Here is a 23647-nt window from a genome sequence, read left to right as displayed (position 1 = left end):
TTCTTATTTTGTTTTATTTTGTATTTTTGTTTTTAAAAGGAATTAAACATAAAAATTATATCATCGACTTGAAGTTTACACTTCAAGCATCACAACATGCAAACAAAAGCTGTAATAAATCTTCAATTTAGGTCTTTGATCATCACTTTTGGCCACTACTGTAGTAAAGTTTTCTCTCACACGGAGTTTTCCTTGTGTATTTACCGGTACTATGTATATCATTTTCAATCTGTCTTCTTGTTATTGTTGTCACGCTGTTTGTGTGTTTCAGAGCGGTCTGACGTCCCTTCATCTCGCTGCCCAAGAAGACAAAGTTGGTGTTGGTGAGATCTTAGTTAAACACGGCGCCAGCATCGACCAGCAGACCAAAGTGAGATTGTATCTCAAAACATAATAGTGACAAAAAATTGTGAATAGTTTCAGTATGAATAATGCTTTTCGCTCTTTTAGTTGGGATACACACCTCTGATCGTGGCATGTCATTATGGAAACACCAAGATGGTTAATTTTCTATTGAAAAATGGAGCCAGTGTCAACGCTAAAACAAAGGTATCTCATTCTACCTGCTTTAATCTTTTTATTAAGATAAAGGATTTACTATTTAAAATGAATTCTTATTGGGCCTCATTCATGAAACATTAGGAAATATAGGAGTAAATTTGACCGTAAAAAGTGCCCTTCCTGTAAACTGTCCTCCGGATTCACAAAAACTTTGTAAATGTCAGATTTGATAGTAAAATGTGTGTATGTTAATGAATTCAAATCATTGGTAAACAGGGAGCTAATCCACGCTCATTCACAATTAACATGATCCAGGCTAATGCACTTCAGCTATGCATTACGTATCTAGGAATGCTGGAATCCTCTGGACTTCATTCTCTGGTTTGGCTACATTATATTGCATAAGGTACTAATAGGCTATATGCCTAACCATTAAACTGTCCACTAAAGTGTTTTTAGCCGGCTGAAATAACCTGGTGCTCTTCTGAAATCGACTAGCTGGTGGCGCTTGAGAGTGCTTTGGAAGCACTGCGCTTTTTCCGGAGACGTGTTGGTTGCTGGGATTTGAAATCTACATGTTACTAGTATCTTATTTTGAAAAATGTTACTGAAAATAAAAATTCATTAATAAAGTATTAATTTAATTTGGGTGATGGTTGGTCAATGTAGTGTTTGTCCCGCCTCTCCTCCACTGTGATTGGACGGTTGTGTTCAAAAGAGTGACAACGTTTTCCCCAAAGTCAAAGAGTAAATATTTTGTGATTTTTAAGGTCCTATTTTGGCTCATGGAGTGTCCAACAACAGGGCTTGGCAGACTGCTTGCTTTCACACACAGCAACATTACACACTGCATGAAATTTCATTTTAAGGACATTGTAATAGTTTTTCTTTAAAGTGTAAAAAATAAAACAAGACTCGTTAAATATCATAATGATCGTGAAAGTCGAGTCTCATCAGTTTGTCTAGAATAATACAGAACTTTTGAATAGTTTATGCACCATTTACACGAGGTAGGGAGCAGGTGTACATTTATTTCGTACCAACTAACATTGAAAAAAAATATATATATATTTATGTACAAATCATGAATCCGAAAAGTTACATCAGAACGCCTTGACAAACAATTTACACGAAAAATCATTCTGCGCGTGTTTCATGAATGAGGGCCCATTGTGTAATATAAAATGTCTTTGTTTTTCCCAGAATGGTTACACACCTTTACATCAGGCTGCACAACAAGGCAACACACACATCATTAATGTTTTACTGCAGTATGGAGCCAAACCCAACGCCATCACTGTGGTGAGTAAACATACACACACACGCACAGATGTGGTATTAATCTTTTCATTTGAATTGTGCTTTGATGTTGTGTGTGTTTAATGAAGAATGGAAACACAGCTCTGGCCATCGCACGCCGCCTCGGCTACATTTCTGTGGTCGACACGCTGAGGGTCGTAACGGAGGAAATCATCACGACCACAACGGCAAGTTTCTTAAACAAAAACGCATTCACAGAAATTTATGGCCTTAAAAGAAGTTCACACTAAAAGTTGACAAAAGCGCTTTTGTTGTAAAAATTAGTTACTGTCATGATCCTGCCTCTCCTTGTCTTGGTTTTCGAGTCTTGTGGCAGGATCATGTCAGTCCCATGTGTTTTGTGTGGAGAAAGAGCATTGTTTTGGTTTGTCACGCCATGCTCTCTCTCAGGTGTCGCGTCCTTTAGCCCCGCCCCCTTGTTTCTCTGTTAGCGGCCCATTAGTGTTAGTCTTGTCACCGGCCCTGGTCCATCTTTCCCTTAGTGTTTCATTCCCCTCACCTGCCTCGTGCAATCCTCCTGTTAGCTTTCCTTTAGTGTTTCATTCATGTCACCTGCCGCCACTCTCCCTGTGTCATCAGTCCTCGTCAGTGTTTCCCTTTATCTAGTCCCAGTTTCCCTCTGTCTCTTGTCGAGTCATTGTCATTATCAACCCTGTTGAACTCACCTTGTTGGATTATTCCTGTTCGTGGATTATCTTGTTCCTGTTCTAAATTTGTGGATTTTGTTGATTTATTATTCAAAGGACTTTGTTTGTTTTGTTCCCCTTGTGGGAAGATTTAGTTTACATTCTTGTCTTGTTTTTGTTCATGTTTTCCCCATCGTGGGTCTTTTGTTTAAATACATTTTAGTTATTTAACACATCTGCCTGCGCATGGGTTATGTCCATAACTGTGACAGTTACAAATAACAGCTGAACGCCATGACTTCAGAGGCAGCATCTGTGCATGAAGGCAGTCGAGAGAAACCGATAAGAGTCTATTTGAATTATAAACCAAGAGCGTATTTGCGATAACTAATCACATATTTGAAAACTACAATACTAATTTCTCTCTAGAAATGCAATCAGAAGTTCTTAGAAGTGAAAATTAAGCTGACATTTATACAAAACTATCCTCCAACCGGCGTTACGCCCACCATTGAATTTTCTCAAAGTTGAGCCTTCTCGACCAATCACGTTCCTCGCATGTTGTTATGGAAACGACAGGTCTCTGTCATTGGTTAGGTGTGAGAATGGCGTTTTTTCAGAAAAGTTGAACTTTTTTCAACCTCAAAAGACGTTTTTTGAAAACACGGTTTACTCTATAGGATTATAATGTAAAACAGACGCTAGTAGATTCAAAAAACCAGTCAAGTCTGAACATGCACTAAGAGGTTTAAAGTGACACTTCACCCAAAAATGACAATTATGTCATCATTTACTCACCTTCGAGTTGTTCCAAATCTGTATAAATTTGAGAAAAAATATTCAGAAACAGTACTTCAAAATTTTTTTGTTCTGTTGAACACAAAGACGACAAACAGTTCTTGGGCTCTTTTGACTACCAGTGTATTTTTCCTTCTATGGTGCTCAATGGGGCCAAAATCCGTCTGGTTATAAGCATTCTTCCAAATATATTTCTCTGTGTTCATCAGAACAAAGACATTTATACACATTTGGATCAACTCGAAGGTAAAGATATTATGACAGAATTTTCAAAACTATATTATTATTGTTTATATCCCATATAGACGGTGACAGAGAAACACAAGCTGAACGTTCCGGAGACCATGACGGAAGTTCTCGATGTGTCGGATGATGAAGGTGAGTGATTAAATCATTCCTAATTATATCATTATTATTCATCTATATTATTATCAGATTATCATCTTTCAATGAGATTTCCATCATCGTGGACTTGATATATTTCTCATTATGTTGTTAGTTGTAATGAAGTTACTGTTGTGTTTTACTGATGTATAGTTCCTGTGGCACATTTGGTTAAGCATCGCATTAACAGCTCAAAGATTTTTACGTTAGATGCAATCTTAATTGCATCGACGTTGAATAAAGCATCTGCCGAATGGATAAGTGCATTAAAGATAGAAATGTCCCGCAGTTCTTCTGCATGTAGATGATGGGGCGATGTCCGATGACTCTGTTGATTTTGGAGGTACCAGCGTGTGAACTGAGTGTGTGTGAGGATGCTTCACACTTTGAATTGATTCGAACGATAACTCTTGTGTTGGAGTGTGCATTGCATGATGGGATTGTTTATCTTAGTTCCCCGACTAGACCGTCTAACCACTGGTTTTTCACGTCACTGTGTCCAGAACCCCTACTTTTTAATGACATTTAGAATTGTTAGAGTTGAGGTTGTTTATGGTCAGACACTTGCATGCGTCATGTATCAATGACTCTTGAACGCGTCAGAAAACGTTTTAACAAACAAGAATTAATATTCACCTGTTTTGTGATTCAGTTGGTTTCTGTTTTGTTACCGTATTCTATTTTTGTTGTTATTTCTATTGTTTTACACCACAGGCCAATATGCCCCTGACAGTCAAACCCGTCTTTATGTCTGGACCTACAGTATGTCTGGACTTTATTGCTTACAGACATGACAACTGCTTTACTTATTTATTATAACTTTATTTGAATGCTGTAGAATTCAAGATGCTTCAGTGTAGACTGCTGTGATGCTAAAGCATAGAGGCTTTGCTGAAATATTTCACCTTTAACAAATTTTACAGTCATTTGACTCACATTAGGATGTTTGACTGCACAGGTGACGACACGATGACAGGTGATGGTATTGAGTATCTGAGAGCTGAGGATTTAAGAGAGTTAGGAGATGATTCTCTACCTGAACAGTACCTGGATGGAATGAACTACCTGCGCTTCAGTTTAGAATGTGGACGATCTGACAGGTAGATTCATCTTGATATTTAACATGAGAAAACAATAAAGCTGTCGTAAAGTGATCCTGGTACAGCACGTGTCTGAAAGTGATTTTTGATGGGGTTTATAGATTTTTTATCAATCAGTTTTAACATTTTATGTATTTTTGAGAAAGAACTGAAATGTATTTGTATTTCAACATGCTGCCAATAAGAATTTTGTCCAAACGTGTTCATGAGAGCTTTTCATCAACACGAGAAGCATTCACACTGCAAAATGAATTTCTTACTTTCTTACATTTGTGTTATTTTCTAGTAAAATATGTAAGAATTCTTAAATTGAAATGCATTTTCTTGACCAGAAACGTGATCTAAGATATTATACGAATTAAGTACGTTTATGTTGAAGACGAGCAAAAAATACCCTTTTCTTGAGTAACTTATTCAGGTTTAGTTCTCTCGCCCCTTTAGTGGATTTTTTTGTTAGGAATTCTTATTTTCCAGTCGACAGTTTTGTAAATAGAATACATAAGTGTAATATCTAAATGCACTGGTCTTCTTTCTGTTAACGCATACGTGCTGTAGTCGCTTGCAAAGGTATGTGTATCAATGAATGAACGTCATGTTAAAATATTCACGATGTGTACGAATTTTGCTATATTTACTTTGTGAATGTTTTCCATCAGTTTGGACAGGTCCTACACACCCACTCATCAAGGTTACTACCCTGCAAAGCATTATGGGATGTTGGAGGATATGATGTACAGTAACCAGGTATATTTAAGAGTAATTTCCAGTTGTATTTTGTGTCAAAATATCTTCGAATTATAAATATTTTCGATTTGATTTATTTGTAATGTTACATTTAATTTCGAATGTATTTCATGATGCAATTATAATGTATTATACAATACGGTATAACATAGTGTAATAGTTCACTGATTTTAAGTTTATCACAGAAGTGTGTTGTTATTTTGTCTCTTCAGGGGTATGTGAGAGAGAACGAGAAAGACTGGGAAACAGAAAATCTGGACAACATCGCTCTGTCTGCAAGCCCGGCTCATTCTGGGTACACAACACACACATGAACGTGTGCTCTCCAACACTTAAACGTTTCATTCTCTTTATACAAATAAGAAGATACCTAACAGCATACTAAAGGCTAACTCTGTCCTTAAAATAACGAAAAGAATGAAACAAAAACCTTTTTTATTAAAGAATCATTTTTCCCATTGAGGCCTCCAAAGCTAATAAAGGGTGTTTTACTTCTGTACCTTTAACACTTACTTATTTACTTATTTTGCACAACTTTAACACAAAATGATGAGTATTGATTTTGAACTGCTCACTAACTAGAAGTTACCTGAAACGTCTTCATTTTTTCAAGCTTTTCTCTCTCACCCTCTTGTTTTCTGTCTCTCTCTCTCTCTGATGGATGGTATTTTTGGTCTTCAGTCACTCTTCTCCATGCCGTGACCATGACAACAGCAGGTGACGTGCTGCAGCGTGTCATTTGACCTCTGATCTCCTGATCATTCAGTGTGCACGCACGCACGCACGCATGCACACACACACACACACACACACACACACACACAAACAAGGAAACTGAGTGTGGAAACTCCTGCAATGCAAAATCTTTATAGAATGTACAAATCAGACAACCGTATTCTTTGTCAGATCCGTACACTATTTATTGTTTATTTTCTATATTAATTCCAGTGCTTTGGTATCTGACTTATGGAAGGCCTACCAATGGAAATACAGTATGGCCCAGAATTCACTATCATCTAAATCATTTAAATTTAATCTAGTTACCGTGAAGTGGCAAAAGGTGTGGGCAACGGCATTATGCATTGCAGGTTGAATGTTTTTATTTCACAAACACTTTGAGACTAACACAATGTTTGTTTTCATCTGTGCGTGTGTCGTGAATCGTATAACAGGCGGAGCTCATACAGTATCGTGATATCATCATACACCACGTCTCTTCTGTGCCACACAACACAATTGTCCTGTGAAACTACTGTAGTTTATTATACTTTTTATATATTCAGTAGAGCAGGGTAACACATATTGATTCTTTGATTTTAATCGATCTTCAATTAAAAGAAACAATATCGAGTGGATTCCATGTCTGCAAAACTAACATTTTAAATGAAATATGGATAACTTATCGATATTGAATCGAATTTAAAAATAAGAATCAAATTGAATCGCCAAAACGGTCTAAAATAAAACCCTAATATTCAGCTAGGTTCTTTGGGAGACACCGGCCCAGATATTTACCAATGTTTATGTGAGACTCAACATCGTCTTGATGATATGTTAACATTAGGAACACAGAGAAACAAGGCTACACACGGTACACATGCGTGCTGTTTATCATGCATGTCGTCATACCTCCAGACCGGATGTTTTGTGTGTTTGCATGGAAATACCGCACAACCTTTTTAAATGTTGTTTGAAATCAAGTGTGCCATCAATCACTGTTTTATTTCTATGTGAATATTGAACCATACGGTATAGACACAGAATTGATTTGTGAATTTCAGATGAAGTCCCTTTTTAAAGTGAATTGAACTTTGTGTCTGTGTGCAGTTTTCTGGTCAGCTTCATGGTGGACGCTCGTGGAGGAGCCATGCGAGGGTGTCGGCACAACGGTCTGCGGATCATCGTTCCCCCGCGTAAATGCAGCGCTCCCACCCGCGTCACCTGTAGACTAGTGAAAAGACACCGGCTGGCCTCGATGCCCCCCATGATGGAGGGAGACGGTCTGGCCAGCAGGGTGATAGAGGTGGGACCCTCAGGAGCTCAGTTCCTCGGGTAAGCAGCTGTTGAGTTTATCTGACAGAACCTTTACACAAACTGAGGAATGCTACATCATTAGTTAAATGTAATACATTATATTATATTATTTATTCAATGTAACAATGTGCAGTAGTCTCGCATAATCTTGTCTATAAATAAAACCCAATGTTTGCTTTGCTGCCTTTTATTATTGCCTTTCTGACAGAATGACAAACGTTGCTCCTGTGTTGGCGTTCAGCGCGCCTGTAACTGTTCGCTTGGCTTCATGGCGTGAAGCTCTAACAATTGAAATTAAAATTCTGATTTAATGTTTTCCCCACGTTGACTAACGGTTGGATGGATGGATGGATGAATGATGTTGACATTCATAAAGTCACCAGCAGAATTTACATCCTGAATCAGGATAACTTGATTTTATATGTTTTAACCACAATCTGCAGTATATTCACAACAAATATTTCTTGTTTTTTGCTTTTTAAAAACCACACAAGAATCTGCCAGAAAGCCCGTTTTGTCTAGTATTACGTAAGCACAGACTTCACATGTTAAATAAAAAGGTGTAATAAAATTCTTAAACCTGCTGCTGTGACTCCCATTACTAAGGTTCCTCAAAGAACAAAAGAAAAGAGGAAGTCAGTGTGATTTGAAGCTTTAATTCTGTATTTAAAGACTGTAAAGTGTTTCTGTATCTTTATCGTACATGATAGCTCTCAATTATCCTGTTGAATGGCTATAATTCATGTTCAAATAAATACAAAATGATCAATTTAATGGAAACATCTGTTGCAGAACTAATATCAGAATGTTGGCCACTTAAAGAAATCTGTCGTTTCTACTTTAATTTGAAAATTAACGTGAAATTATTTCGAATGTAAAAGTATTTCTATAACATGAATGTTATGTGCGATCAATCATGATTAATCACAAAAAAAAATCAATTGACAGCACTAATATATACATCTGCATGTATCTACATTTTTAAAGCATGTTAAATGCAGAGATCTCATTGAATATTTAACTATAATTTTAAGTAACTGCTTAAAAAATGATGCAATGAAATGTTCTTCTCAAAAATCGCTATTTTGGATGTTTGTTTATTTAAAAATGTACGAATTATTTAAAACTTTAAAATGCTCTTACAACATTTTACATAGCTAGGAGTAGATCCATTTACACGGAAGCATGTTTTTATGGGCTAGTTATGAAGGATGGCGCTGGTGATCTTTTCCGACGCCAGAGTCGGCAGACCAATTTCCGGTCGTATAACACTATGGAGTTGTTTTAGCTTAACGAAGTGCTCAGCAATATTCTTCCTTTTTTATCTTAAAAACACCCATATTTGCCGGCCAAAAATCCTCCTTTTTCCATACGGTGTTCTACGATTTGGAATTACTCTGCCGACTCTGGCGTCCCTAAAGCTCACCGGCGCCTTCGAGTGCAACTAGCGCATTGATAACTACTTCGGTTAGTTTTTTTGGTTTGATAACTTTTTTTGGTAAGCATTTTATGTGGCCATTATGACGTTGTTATATTGCCAACAAAATATGATTGAATATATAAAAAATGTTAGCCCTTATTTTTATGTTCAATATTAGCACAGCAGCAAACTAGCAGCTGTAACAAGTGTTTGCAAATATTAGGGCTGCTTTTGCAGTTCCATCTCCCGTTTCTGTTCTTCTGAACGGGTCTTCTCTACAAACAAACCCGACTATATGTCACCTGTGCTCTCTTTTCTCACTGCTGCTATTGGATGACAGTAAGCTCCACCTCCCTCATGCCCCGCCCCCTCTGAATGAGGGCGAGAGTTTGGTTAGCCGCATTCTGCAGCTGGGGCCGCCAGGGACAAAATTCCTGGGGTAGGAGTGACGCATTTGAAACGGATGACAGACCCACACCTCATGTCCACCCGTTCACCTCTTTTGCTTGTGTTTGATGTTAAATGTTTCTGTAGTGGATGTATAATAGATCCTTTTTATTTCTCATTTCACCCACGATTGTTTCTAAACTTGTGAAAAGGATCGCCAGATTTTTAGAAAATGGTTTGCGATGCATTTTCACAGGTCAGAGAAAACCATGACCAAAGCAACATGCTTTGGTCATAGTGTGGTGATACTGTATGTTGTCCCCATATATTTTGAAGTACCGTAGCTCCTTGAGTTCACTGTTTTTACCCGGTTGTTTGTGTTCATGTAATTTGTTTTGCATTTGTGTAAGCCATCATGCATCATGGTTTTCTGTGGTTGTGTGCATTTATTAGGTTTAAAGTGATTATCAGTTTTGTCTGTGCCATTTTATATCTCCAGTTATATCTTCGAAGGATTGTTTCAGATGAAAGATTGTCAATAACACTCTTCTTTGTTGAATATCAGGCCTGTGATCGTGGAGATTCCTCATTTTGCGGCTCTCAGAGAGAAAGAGAGAGAGCTGGTGATCTTGAGAAGTGAGACGGGCGAAAGCTGGAAAGAACATCACTGTGAATACACAGAAGAAGAACTCAACCAGATCCTCAACGGGACAGATGAGGGTGAGCCATTAAAATGATACTTTCACCAAAATGACAATGTAATCTCTCAATAAAAATTAATTCTCCCAATTTTAGTTTTCAGCTGATGTATGTTACTTATTGAACATGTCATTTACATTCTTTTTTGCCTCAAGATCATTTTGTGAATCTGATGTAATATTGACCCAGTAAATAATGGTGTTACCTTTAAAACGTGTTTGTATGTTTATTACATGTATCCCTATGTCATAGTCTTCTCCCGATTCGAAGTGCCCTTCATTCATTTCAGGACTGGATCCTCCCGAGGAGCTGGAGAGAAAGCGCATCTGTCGCATTATCACTCGAGATTTCCCACAGTACTTTGCGGTGGTGTCACGGATTAAGCAGGACAGTAATCTCATTGGTCCAGAAGGTGGAATTCTGAGCAGTACGGTGGTTCCACAGGTCCAGGCTGTTTTCCCTGAGGGAGCGCTCACTAAACGCATTCGTGTTGGCCTGCAGGTACATAATGCGACATGACTACAGTATTGCATGTCAAATGCTTATAGTTATAGTTAATAATACAGTATAGATTTACAACGTGTAGTGTACTAATTACTATAACATACAGGTCTTTACTATAGATGGACAATTCAGTATAGTCAATACTTTCTAATATTGTAGTATACGAAGTGAAAGTCCCAGTGAACCTAAAATTGCGATCGTTTTTTCTTCCGTATTTTGACGCATTTCGGCGTGAAATTTAATTTCTAATGAAAAAAATGTTGGTCGTCGCTTTTGCCTTTCTATGCGATTTGATTGGATGTATTAAAACAGCCGTTGCATTTTGAAATGGAACTGGCAGCAGATCGACAGTTGAACGGGAGGAGTTAACGGATGCTCCGCCCAAGCCGCAACATATGTCAATTAAGATGGATAATCACTACAGGAAGGAAGTGCATTTTCAGACCTTAACCAAACATCATTCAGTCACACAAATTTTAAGAAGAGAATGACCCACATTGCTAAACTATTTACAAAAAACGCTGCAATATTTCATTTGTTTTTCACTGGGACTTTAATTTACTACTGTGTATCACAGTTACAATGTTAAAAACTCAAGTATGCTACAGTATATACTACAGTTTATAATTTCACGATACTGAAGTATACATAAACAAAACTGTTTTTTGGTCTAGACTCAACCCATGAGTGTGGATGTAGTGCGGAAGAATCTGGGTAATAAAGCCACGTTCAGTCCAATAGTAACTCTGGAGCCGCGGAGAAGAAAGTTTCATAAACCCATCACCATGACGATCCCCGTCCCGAAGAGCTCCACCGAACCAATACTCAGCGGCTTTGGAGGAGGAGATACGCCTACATTACGTTTATTATGCAGTATCACAGGTGAGGCGGTGCAAACACACACAATGTTAGAATATTTCACATGTTTATTTACTTTAAAAGTGTAAATGTGCGATCAAAATATAGCATTGAGCATCAGAGAAACATAATAATCAATTAAAATCATCATTACATGCTGGAGTTTCCATCTGGTGAAACGGTTTTGAATGGGCTTTGCTTACTTGTGTTTTGTGTTTTTGCACGTGAAGGTGGGACCACTCCAGCTCAATGGGAGGATATTACTGGAACAACACCATTAACATTTACCAGTGACTGCGTGTCTTTCACCACGAATGTGTCTGCCAGGTACATACTTCTCTCATGTCCACACAAAGAGAAACATTTCTGACTTTATGTTTATGACATGTTAATATGATCTACTGTATATAGGATTTCTCAAGACAGGAGAAGTATGTAAACAATCTGAGATTGACTTCTTCTATAACTTACCTTTCATATTTAATTTTTTAAATTAAATTGAATTTAAAGTACTTTTTTTTTTTCTCGCGTCTACGCTGTTTTTCGTTTCTACTGTTAAAAATGTATCAAATGTGTTCTCTGTTCTTTTGCCACAATGCAAAATGATTTTAATTAAATTCCAGAATAAGAAGTACCCATAATGCACGGCAACACTTCATAGGGTTAAGATGCTGCAATACTTATTGAACCGATACGATTCCCAAGATTTGATTCTGAACCGCAGACGTATATGGGCAAATATTGAGCGCCTTTGTCCTCCATCAGATTCTGGCTGATCGACTGCAGGCAGGTGCAGGAGTCGGTGAACTTTGCCACTCAAGTGTATCGTGAACTCATCTGTGTACCGTACATGGCCAAATTTGTCATCTTTGCCAAAACGCACGACCACATTGAAGCACGACTCAGATGTTTCTGTATGACTGACGATAAAATGGACAAAACTTTGGAGCAGCAGGAGAATTTCACAGAAGTGGCGCGCAGCCGTGATGTTGAGGTTAGTAATGATTCATCCAACGTATACCAGTGTTCCAGATTGATCTCTATAATACACAGCCTTAGGTATCTCGCTTTTTGCTTTATGAAATATGAATTATTAATAAAGTCTCATTTTAAGCATCCCTACATGCTCACTGCTTCAGACACAGCTCACCTAATAAAAATTCAGAGTTGATCGCATTTGTTTTATAGTTAGTCTTCACTGTTATGTGATTTGTAGACGTTAATGTCGTTACGTTGTGTTTAAGGTTCTGGAGGGAAAGCCAATCTACGTCGACTGTTTCGGGAATCTGGTCCCCCTGACCAAAAGCGGTCAGCATCACGTCTTCATCTTTTATGCCTTCAAAGAAAACCGACTGGCTCTTTTTATCAAAGTGAGTGTGTTATCGAAACAGTTACTGTAATCTGGATTTTCCAAAGGGTTTAATGCACAAAGCTATTAAACTGTTTGCTCGGTGAATTATTTTAGATACGAGACAACACTCAAGAGCCGTGCGGACGCTTGTCCTTCACGAAGGATCCGAGATCTTATAGGAGCTTGACTCATAGTGCTATTTGTAATCTCAACATCACCCTACCTGCTTACTCAAAGGTAAAGTCACATCACATGTCCATGCTGAGATTACGAAGCAGAAAAATGTATCATCCCGCAAAATGCATCACATGTTATTGTGTTCTATTTTGCCATTTTTTGTTTGTTTGCCGTCAGCTCTTATCGGCAGGTGTGCATGGATTATGTTTAATTTGCGGCCATGATGTTATTGCTGCTTGGCACTTTAGTTTACGGAAATCAACAACATATAGTCATTTTGAACGATGTAGTGTCACAGGTTTGAATGTGTCCAGTTCATTTCTTTCACTATTTTAAAGTCTTATTTGTTTGACCTGAAAATTCATAACTCATGAAGTTTGTGTTGAATGTTTGCACTAACCCCTGTCACGCCACGCCTCATTGGCTGGCCTCAGTGATGCGCTGTTGCTATGGTAACTGCTTTGCCTGCTCTCTTTCTCCCTCTGTCCATCTTTCTGCCGTCTGCGCTCGTCTCTTCTTCCGTTGCTGCTTCTTGCTCCTCAAAGGAATCAGATTCAGAACAAGAACCTGATGAGGAGGTAACTGCGTTTTTGCACTTTGCTTAACACAGAGTCTTTTGCTCTGACCCTTTTTTCAGTTCACTCCCTGTCAGGACCCGCTGGATGTCATTAGTGATGCTTGCTAGATCTTAGAAGAGAACACTGGTACTTCAGGACAAATCTTCGGTGTCTGAACTCATCCTGCTGGTTAGGGCTGTGACAGTGGGTATAGTGAACGTCACACACCGTGACAATAATAATGACAGTTGCAATAAGGATCGGTATTTATAGACTTTAGTTGTGGATGGTTTTATTTTAAAGAATTAACATTAACACAGAAATTATTAGAATACGTTTCCGTTGGCGCATCTGTGCGCAGCTTTCTCGGCCTAACCCAGTTTATTATGTGCTTTCTTTAACATTTTACTGACGGATATGCGCATTTAACACGGACGGATGTTTCATCCTCATTTATTTCAGAGAGCCTATAATATTTAAAAATGTATTTCAATAAGGCCTATATCACTCTTCCACTCGTCATGTGTTTGCTACTCGCAAGTATAATACATTCATATAAATACTATTTTAGTAAATTTTTTGTTATTTATATATTATTTGCATAATGCTTTATATATTTCCCAACCACCACACTGTGGTAAAAAACTACCACCATCACTAAGCCCTGCTGCTGATTTGAAGTCTTGTTCATGTTGATGTCGGTGGGATGTGTCAGGCACTGTAGATTTGGATTGAGTATAAGTAGAATCGCTTCAACAAATGTTCCAACTGTGAGTTTTCCTCAGTGGAAATTTCCCTTCAAGTATAGTCCTTAGATCATTGTGGGCAGCAGCCTCCATTCCTATGATACTAAATGATGCTTGTGAAAATGCAGATAAGTTTGTAGGAGTAGAAAACACTATTGTAGCTCAGTAAAAAACAATAGAAGGTTTGTGTGCATATTATCTTTTTAAATGTATAAGTATGTCTATAGACTGTATAGAATTTAATGTTCTTCACTTGTTTTTCTTTGCAGACAAGCCGAACACTTGAGAAATGTAAGATATCTCGTTTAATGCATTAAAACCACTAAAATCACTTACTGTTGATGTCACCGGTCACATGACTCACATACTGTAGCATGACTTTCTTTCACTTTCTGTAAAGTCATTATAATGTGTGATGTCATGTCTAAGTGAGTTTAAACGATTGATTACTGTTTAGTTTTATAAAACTGGTGGCTCTTCACATTTTTTATTATGCCTGAGCATTTCGAATGATGTTGCCATGGTGATGCACATCATGGCAAAAAAGGCACGCAGGAAGTGTCTCATATCTACAGCATACATTGACTGATTTAGATCAAACCTGAGCGCTTAAACACATTTTGCACTTTGCATTGTTTTCTGAGAGACACCATGTAGCTGTGACCCATTGTTGCTGCTTGCAGCTATATTTACATTACATTAAATTTTGGTAAGTTACCTTTATCTAATTTTCAGATGAGTTTAGGGTTTTACAGTTAATTTCTAGCATTGTATGATACTAATTTGACACTTCAGGGTGCTTAGAATGACTTATTGATCTCTATAAACGAAAGAAACATTAGGCACCAGTTTTATAGGATGACTCTGATATGCTCACCGCCAACTATACTGTGCAAATTCTGTTTGTTCATGAGTCAATTTCATTCATACTGTGGTGATGTTTGTTTTTTCAAGCCTCATTACCTTCCTTAAAGCAATAACAATCTGCAAAGCAAATGAGTATTCCCATCCACATCAGTAGTTTTCCCTCCTTGTTTTATTGTCCCTGCAGGTGGCTTTTAGAGTCCTTTAGAGAAAATATTTTATTATTTATCTTTGTTTTGGTTCTGAATTTGACACCCAACATTGAGGTACATAACAGAGATGTTCAACTGATATATACTGTATATTGATCAATATACAGTATATATTGATTGTTGTTTTATTATTATGTCAATTGGACTTGAACGTTGAATAGATTGTTTTGGATGTCTTTAGAGAATCACCACACTATGTAATGTATGTAAAGTAAGTAATTAACATCATACGGCCCAAAATGTGTGGACATTTTTCACTATTCCTGTAATTCCAGTGTAAACAAATCTTAATGCAACAATACACAATGACATTTTCTGTGATTATAATTTTGTTACAACACTTTTAGGAGAGCCATTTTCTGTATTTAAATGATTATGATTATTAATTCTGAGGTGGAAGAACTTCACTGTCTGCCCGAAGCACTGAACCCCTACTGAACATTTTTGGGATGAATTGGAACATCCGTTGAGACCCCATCATAGCCGGACCTCACTCATGCTTTTCTGTCTTGTGCAGGTGTTAAAATTGATGTCAAAATACAGATTTAAATTAGTTCCTTTTTGAACATTCAGAGAGCGACCAGCAGTGATGTTGGACGAGGAGGTCTGGCTCATTGTCATGGATTATGGATTCTAATTCATCCCAAAGATGATCTTGGGTTGATCTGGCTTAAATAGAAATATGCTCTTCCCAAACTATTGCAAAGAAATGGAAATCCCACCAGTCTCTAGAATGTGAATGTATGTTATGGCAATTTAACACATCTTTACAGAAATTATTGGAATAGCCAAACCTGTTTAGGCAATGTCCACATATCTCTGCATAGCACACTAACAGTTACTACACATTAACATGTTAAATAACACCACTTAACAATGGAAATAACTGCGTAGTTGTCAAATATACTGTATCCTATGGTATGACATAGCAAATGAAACTTTTTATAATATACTGTATATTATTAACATTTAAATGTATAGTATAAAATAGCATTACAGAGATTTATCTTTAAATTTCTGTTCATTTTTTGCTGTCACACCATAGGACACATGTGTGGTATATTTCTTAACTGAATGTGAGTGTGTTTGTGTATGTATGAATGGTTCAGTGCACTTTGTTTGACAGTCTTAATTTTTTTCTAAAATTACTATTTGCAATTTTTCACTTCCATTTACACATTTACAAACCACTGCATTTATGATATTCTTTAGATAAAATGAAAAAAAACAAATGCTGTTTTAGTTTCACTGGCTTTCTTTAAAACTTCAGGAGACGTTTTGATGGTTTTGGCTTTGTTGATCTTTATGTTTGTCTTTCTTTTTCTGTTCTGTTAACACGAGTTATACATCTTGATCAGTCTTGAATTGCGTACTTTGTGTTTTTGTTCTTTCATTCTCCCAGTGTTTTTGGTTCACTTTTGTGTTCATTTCCTTTTTTCATATTAGTTTGTCTCACGTTCTGTTCTGTTCTGTTCTGTTCTGTAAACCAAATGTGGATTAGCAAATTATTTCCGGTTTATTCTACTCGTCCTTAAGAGCTGCTTAGTTTTTGCTTTGCAGTTGTTATTCTCCCATAAATCCAGTAGACCGTTCACTCATCCTACCACTGTCCACTCATCATTTCTTGTCATATTGATGCGTTCTGATCCCTGAAACATTCTGAATTATTCCCTTATCTCCTTTTCTAATCCCTGTCCTTTTTATTTAAATTTTGGTTAATTTGCTTCTTTAATGTTCCTTGTCACAACGAAAGACGATGAAGACACAGAAACAACAGAAACAACCTTCCTGAAAACGCAGTTAATCCGAGACTCGCCTGCTCTCGCAAACCCAGATTTACTTTCTGAAGTGTCAGAGATGAAGCAAGATCTTATCAAAATGACTGCTATTCTGACCACTGATTCCTCAGAGAAAGCCAATTCAATGCAAGGGGATTATTTGGATAAAGGGGCCGAGGAGGTGTCAGCAGAGCCTTTCGAGATAATGGAAAAAGTCAAAGAGGATCTGGAGAAAGTTAGTGAAATTCTAAGGAGTGGAACATGTGAGAAGGAAGAGTCTGCAAAAACAGAGAGTCGTTTGTACCGGAAGGATGAGGGGTGGGTTCTCCTAACAGACAGTGAAATTGAAGAGGCCAAAATGATGGCGGCTTTTGAATCTCAAGAATCACTTCTTAAGGAAGCAAGAGTCAACCGAGGGTCTCCGAGAGGAAAGGGTCCAAGAGGCGCATCTGGCATAGAGACCAATCTCAGCAGTGAAGGAAAGGAGTATCTACTTGACACACCTGAAACATCTAGGGCTTTATCCCAAGACACAGCATCGCAGCAAAGGTTCACTGAGGTTGTTCTGCGCAGAGGTGGTAGAAAAATTGTCCCTACGATGGTAAAAGACACTAAAACAGAAGTAAAAAAGCCAGTCAGAAAGAAAGGACCTCACGGGCAAACCGATGAAGCCCAGTTATTAACCACAAAACAAGGCATCGTTAGTAAAACCCTTGATAAGTCCCCAGAAGGGGATGGCCTCTTGCCTGTCCCTGGAGACAAGAAAAAATCTCCAGTGTCACCAGTTGTTGAGGAGACACCGATAGGTTCTATTAAAGAGAAAGTTAAGGCTCTTCAAAAGAAAGTTGAGGAAGAGCAAAAAGGTGGTAAAAAACAGATAGGCCAAAAGACCCCAAATAAAGCAGCAGAAAGTAAACCATCCCCTGCTGTCAAAGAACAGAAAACATCAGGCCTGAAAAAGCAATCTGCTTCACCCCAGAAACAGACTCCTCCAAAAACAACAAAACCACAGTCTGAGAGACTAGAAGAAACTATGTCTGTAAGAGAGCTAATGAGAGCATTTCAAACCGGCCAAGACCCCTTAAAAAGAAAATCTGGGCTTTTTGAGCACAAAGGACCTTCCAAAACCGATGCAATTAATGTTAGTCAATCAGAACCTGTTTTAAAGCCTGGTGTCTCTAAAGACACAACAGGAGATCAAAAGAGTCTTCAGTGCCAGCAATATAAAGGTGTTGAGGCTGAAATGCCTGGACAAAACTCTGGAATGACAAAAGCAATTTCACAAAGATTGTCAAAACCAGATCTTTTCCCTGACAATGGTGCAGAAAACAGTGCATTTGATGACAGCTCAGACAGCCTTAAACATGAAGGATTGATCGACTCGCCCAATGCAAGGTTCGGTGAAGTGGAAGCCACCGCAAGTTCTGAGGACAGTTACAAACATGAGGGTTTGGCCGAAACTCCAGAAACAAGCCCAGAGAGCCTCTCATCCCCCAAAAAGACACATATGTCTTTACCTGGAAATACATCAAAAACGATAGCAGTCCCCCCTAAAGTCGAAACAAGTAAACTATCTGTATCCTTTTCTACTGAGGTGAAGACAGCTAGTGAACAAATATCTGGAGATACAACTCACCATCCAGCAGCGAATAAAGCAGTGGGCGAACCAACTAAAAGTGAGTCCATGTGTAGTCCTCATAGCAAAGTAGTTACATTTGGGAATGAGCAAACCTCTGTTGTTAAAGACATTATATTGGTATCATCTAAGCCACCTAAATCTCGAAAACTTACAAAATGGCCTTCTGAAACAGTAGAGAGCTTTTTAAGTGATGAGGAATCCTTTGATGGTCAGCCCACCTCTACTGACTCCCTTGCTGCAAGGGCACCTACACAGGATCATGGTGGTTTGTTGCTGCCTCTTAGACACCAAGATTCAGAAACCCTTAGTCCAGTAGCTGATGACTCTTTTACTATTAGCCACAAGGACTCTTTAGAGGGTAGTCCCTTGATGGAAGATAACTCTTCCCATAAAACCCCTGACTCAATTGAGCCTAGCCCAACAAACGAATCCCCGTGCCGCGACTCCTTAGAAAGTAGCCCCGTAGAGCAGAAAACCAACCTGGCTTTTCCACCAACAGTAGAACAACCCAGTGCGACCGCAGTGCACCTGACATCCTCCAGAGCCCCTGAAATCCCCCCAGACATTTTGCGTAGTAGAATTCTCAAAGAACTGGAGGGTAATACCGACGAGGACATTTGTGAGCAGACGTCCCTGATGACAAGTTTGGGTAAGAACCCTTTCTCACCTGACACACCCAGTTCTGAAGAGGTAAGTTATGAAGTCAAACCTAAAACCCCAGACCCCATGGTCCTGATTGTTCCCTTTAAGCCATCAGTAATTCCTGAGGAGGCAGTAGAAGATGATGATGAGTTAAAGTGTGGCCTGACACAGAGGAAAATTACTCCAGAGGAAGAGATGTTTAAAATGGCTGCCAAAATAAAAACATTTGATGAAATGGACCAAGATGCAAAAGACAAAAAGGACAATAGAAAAGATAGTGAGTCCTCTCAGACGATGCTAGTGTCTGATGCAGGAGATGACAGCATCAAGCTGTCCAAACATGAAACATCCCCTGTGGATGATGTTGGGTTTATTGACTCCAAACAAGCTTCAGAGGTAGCACGGTCTGTTGAACCGATCATTAAAGTACAACCTCCCTCTCCTTTTCCAGCAGGTATACATAAGAGTCCCCAAACAGCCGAGGATGCTCGCCAAACCGTGGCCAAAAGTTCATCGTTTCCAGCTGAATCAGCAGTGGGGAGACCTCAGTCTGTCTCAGAAAAACACACCGTAACGCCTCAAGGCCTCCACAGTGAGAAACATAAGGACAAGGGATATGTAAATTCAGAGTTATCGAAGCAAACTGCCTCTAACAACAACAGAGTGGCTGCTAATATAACTGATGAACAAAAAGAGGAAAGCTTGAAGAGGTCAAGGGAAAGTCACGAGATCCTTGAAAAGCAGAGCGAGGCAGCCATTCACAATAAAGATAGCCAGAAAGAGTGTAATGTAACTGATGAGATTAAAGGTGATTACATGAAGCATACAGGGACATCTTGTGGGGATATTTGTAGTGGCAGCTTAGAAATTATTATTGGGCAAACCAGGGAAACATTTAAACCAGAAATATGTATTTATGATGACACAGAGGAAGATGACGCTGAAGAAGAACCTCCCAAGACTGAATCGAGAGGAGTTACAGCAAAAGCAGAGACGGATGCCTGGAATTCAATGAGGGAGGATGACGATGCCTTTGCTGCAAGACTCAAAGAGGAAGAGCAAAAGATTTTGGGCCTGGCTGTAGATTCGCACTCTCAGGGGGAAACTCCAGACACAACGCGGACGCCAACTGAGGAGGGTACACCGACAAGTGAACAAAACCCTTTCCTCTTTCAAGAGGGAAAACTGTTTGAGATGACAAGAAGCGGTGCCATAGACATGACAAAAAGGAGTTATGGGGAGGAAGGGTTTGCTTTTTATCAAATAGGAGAGCAACCCGTTGAAGAAGGCCTACTTGAAGAAGGTGGGGGTGAACCTGCAAGAGCTTCCAGTGATGCTGTCAGTGAGGTTGGCTGCAACCTCTCCTTGAAGATTATTGCAGAGGAGGATCAGGCTGCAGATTTATCTGTACGTTCTTCAACTGAGGCTGTAGCTACAGTGTCAGGTGCCTCAAAGTCTACAACCTCTCTCACAACTTCAGAGGAGAACCAAACAATGATAGAAACTTTAGATGTAAAATCAGACAAAGTTATAAACGTGACACATTTAGAGTCTGATCTTGACACTGTCATAACCAATATTCAGACAGCATTGTCAACAGTTACTAGATCAGTTCATTCCCAACAGGACCAAGAGTCCTCAGATTCCTCACCAGAAGATCAGCACTCAGTTATAGAACTACCCAAGACCCCTGAAAATACATCTCCTACTACGGAGGGTGTGTCAAAATCCCAAGGTAAAGTAGTATCTAAAAGTCGTCCTGTAGCTTCTTCATCTGCTAAAACTAGAAAAAACACATCCACCTCCAAAGAGGAGGAGAAACCAAAATCTAGAATCCCTGTTAAAGCCAACTCCCTCAAATCAGAACCCGAGACCTCAGCCAAGCGTGCCGAACCATCAAAAGATAAGAAGTCTAAGTTGCCAAGGAGAAAATCTGAGACAGACACAGGTCTATCCATGGGCTCCAGCTTTACAAAGTCTTCCAAAGCCAAGAGCTTCTGTGAAAGTGATTCTACAAAGGGACCCACCAAAAAAGGCCGGGGTCGTCCAACAAGCACAGACTTGTCAAACAAAGTTAAGACATTCCCATCAAGACTACCAGTCAGGGGAAAGCCCGGTCAGCCAATGCACACCTCCACACCAGCAAAACCTAAAAAAGGCCCACCCGCTGACTCAAGCAAACAGCCTTTTGCATTTTTTGAGGAGATTAGTCAGGAGGCAGCTAAGGTGGTCAAAAGTTTGGCTCAGGCAGAGAAAGAAAAAGAAAAAGAGGAGGCTGCTGCGCTGTCTGATGACGAAAGCAGCACTATTGATGCCTCTGTAGTAGAAACGGAACCTTTTCCAGATATGCAAATGCCTTTTCCTGAGGATCCCTTGGTCATTAGGCCCAGATGGGACGACCCTGTTGAGACGCAGATGGAACGAATCCCTGCTGATAAAGTCCGAAGTCAAGGTATCCCCTATCTCTTGGGGCCCATTATCTCTTTCTCATCTGCCTCAGCAAGTCAGTGATGAACATGTTGCCTCTCTTTGTTGTTACTAAAGCTTCAACTCTTCGTGGTTCTTCTGTGATGTTTGGGCTGTGTTTGTGACTTTCTCTTTTCCTTCTGTGTGTCTTAATCTCAAGATTAATGTGAATACAGCAGGGAAAATAATCTGGTGCTTTTGCCGTACAGTTTTTGATTACTAGTTAGAAACAAATCACTTTGTTAAATATTTATAAAACCTGGATCATAGTATTTATTCATGATTAATAGTTTGCCTGTTGTTCAATTTAAATTGGTAATGTGTTGTGTTTTGCTCAGACATGTTTAATTCTTAAAAGTTTTCATTTGATATTTAAAGATAAGAAAGCCAGTGACTGTTTTGCTTACTGCTGCCAATAAATGGAAAGTTTATACTCGTGTTTTTTTGATGCTGTGGTGGAATTTGCAGTAGATCCACATGATGAGGCTGACAGGAGAGAAAGTCGCCTGGCTGTAATAGCTGATCATCTCGGTTTCAGCTGGTCGGGTAAGTCAATTTTGAGCTTCGTATTTATTTTTGGCTTTTTTAAAGTGCAAAGATTATATTTTGTTAACATGTTTTCAACGTAGGAATGAGTGAAGGTACCTGTGGTAACTGATTTTTTTGTGTGTGCTTTTCATTGTTTTTGTTCATCCAGAATTGGCTCGAGAGCTGAAATTCAGTGATGTGCAGATCAATCAGATAAGAAATGAGAATCCCAATTCACTACAAGACCAAAGCCATGCCCTCATAAAGCTTTGGAAAGAAAGAGAGGGAAAAAATCCATCAGGTGAGCATTCTGAGCTTGTGTTTAGTTTTCATTCTAATATATGTTATATGTTATCCGAAACACACATGCTGCTAATATAAACCCTCAATTTACTCAACATTAAGAGGAAGAGTGCTTCAACATGGAAAACTCATCATGATTTCTGCTTCTTCAGTCAGATTTTTTTTACATATTTTTGGAGCTTTGGTGTGCCAGCTTCATATATATTTTGGTCAACGTCCACTTTGTGCATGGTTTTGTTTTGTTTAAAAAATGTTTTAAATGTTGCCATATTTAAAAGATGGAATTGACAATTCTTTTTATTTTGTACATATCTTAGTATACTAAAATATATTCTTATACAGAGAGCACTCTGATGAAGACGCTCACAAAAATAAACCGCATGGACATTGTGCACCTCATTGAATCAAAGATCATGCTGTCAAGTCAGCAACAGTCATTGCACACTTATGCAGAAATTGAACAAACTATATCGCTGGATCATAGTGAAGGTATGGATGACAATTACTGTATTAATACGTTTTCCTTTTACATGCAATTTTGGTACGAATGTATTTATTTAAGCTTATTCCTTGAATTAACACAATGCATTTTAATATACATTGCTATACATAAAATACAACAATTAAAAAAGTTTTTTTTTAAAGAAAACAACTATGTTGGCCTTTTCAGGTTTCTCAGCCCTGCAGGAGGACATGGAAAGTCCCGGGTCGGGTCGGCGAGCAGCGCTCACTCAACAGAGGTCAGAACCTGGACCACTTGTGGCATCTGTTGAGGACCTCTCCTTCAATGCATCTTCTTTTCATGAATCCCAGAATGAGACGTTGCTAACAGAAAAGAAAAAGGATTCATAGTAAGTTGACATATGACAGCTACATAAAAATTATTAATAAAATTAAACAAATTAAATTGTTTTTTCATTTGTTTGTCAGTGTGGTTGGAGGTTCGGCTCAAAGTGGTTTTGAATTTGTTGGATTAAAGCAGCAATGTCCGGGCACAACCAAAAAAGTA

At 38.7% G+C, this 23647-nt stretch overlaps 1 protein-coding gene across 1 annotated transcript in view; it reads left to right on the top strand.

Moving 5' to 3' along the window:
• ank2b (ankyrin 2b, neuronal) overlaps window positions 1-23647 on the top strand; it is a gene marked incomplete at its 5' end in the record, with an annotated part of 65873 nt that overhangs the window by 28331 nt on the left and 13895 nt on the right. Inside the window, 22 exons of the mRNA XM_079459827.1 lie at window positions 272-370; window positions 451-549; window positions 1705-1803; window positions 1890-1988; window positions 3551-3623; window positions 4588-4729; window positions 5386-5485; window positions 5686-5768; window positions 7301-7525; window positions 9880-10034; window positions 10303-10514; window positions 11192-11399; window positions 11606-11702; window positions 12141-12369; window positions 12620-12745; window positions 12841-12963; window positions 14476-14497; window positions 22276-22353; window positions 22505-22636; window positions 22981-23127; window positions 23309-23489; window positions 23569-23644. Coding sequence (XP_079315953.1) covers window positions 272-370; window positions 451-549; window positions 1705-1803; window positions 1890-1988; window positions 3551-3623; window positions 4588-4729; window positions 5386-5485; window positions 5686-5768; window positions 7301-7525; window positions 9880-10034; window positions 10303-10514; window positions 11192-11399; window positions 11606-11702; window positions 12141-12369; window positions 12620-12745; window positions 12841-12963; window positions 14476-14497; window positions 22276-22353; window positions 22505-22636; window positions 22981-23127; window positions 23309-23489; window positions 23569-23644 — 2805 coding nt within the window. The remainder of the gene's footprint in view (window positions 1-271; window positions 371-450; window positions 550-1704; window positions 1804-1889; window positions 1989-3550; window positions 3624-4587; window positions 4730-5385; window positions 5486-5685; window positions 5769-7300; window positions 7526-9879; window positions 10035-10302; window positions 10515-11191; window positions 11400-11605; window positions 11703-12140; window positions 12370-12619; window positions 12746-12840; window positions 12964-14475; window positions 14498-22275; window positions 22354-22504; window positions 22637-22980; window positions 23128-23308; window positions 23490-23568; window positions 23645-23647) is intronic.

The sequence above is a fragment of the Barbatula barbatula genome (genome assembly GCF_947034865.1).
Source record: "Barbatula barbatula genome assembly, chromosome: 1".
In the NCBI taxonomy this organism is placed as follows: Eukaryota; Metazoa; Chordata; class Actinopteri; order Cypriniformes; family Nemacheilidae; genus Barbatula; species Barbatula barbatula.
Note: the sequence above shows the minus strand (reverse complement) of the source record. Positions and strands in the feature narration are given on the sequence as shown.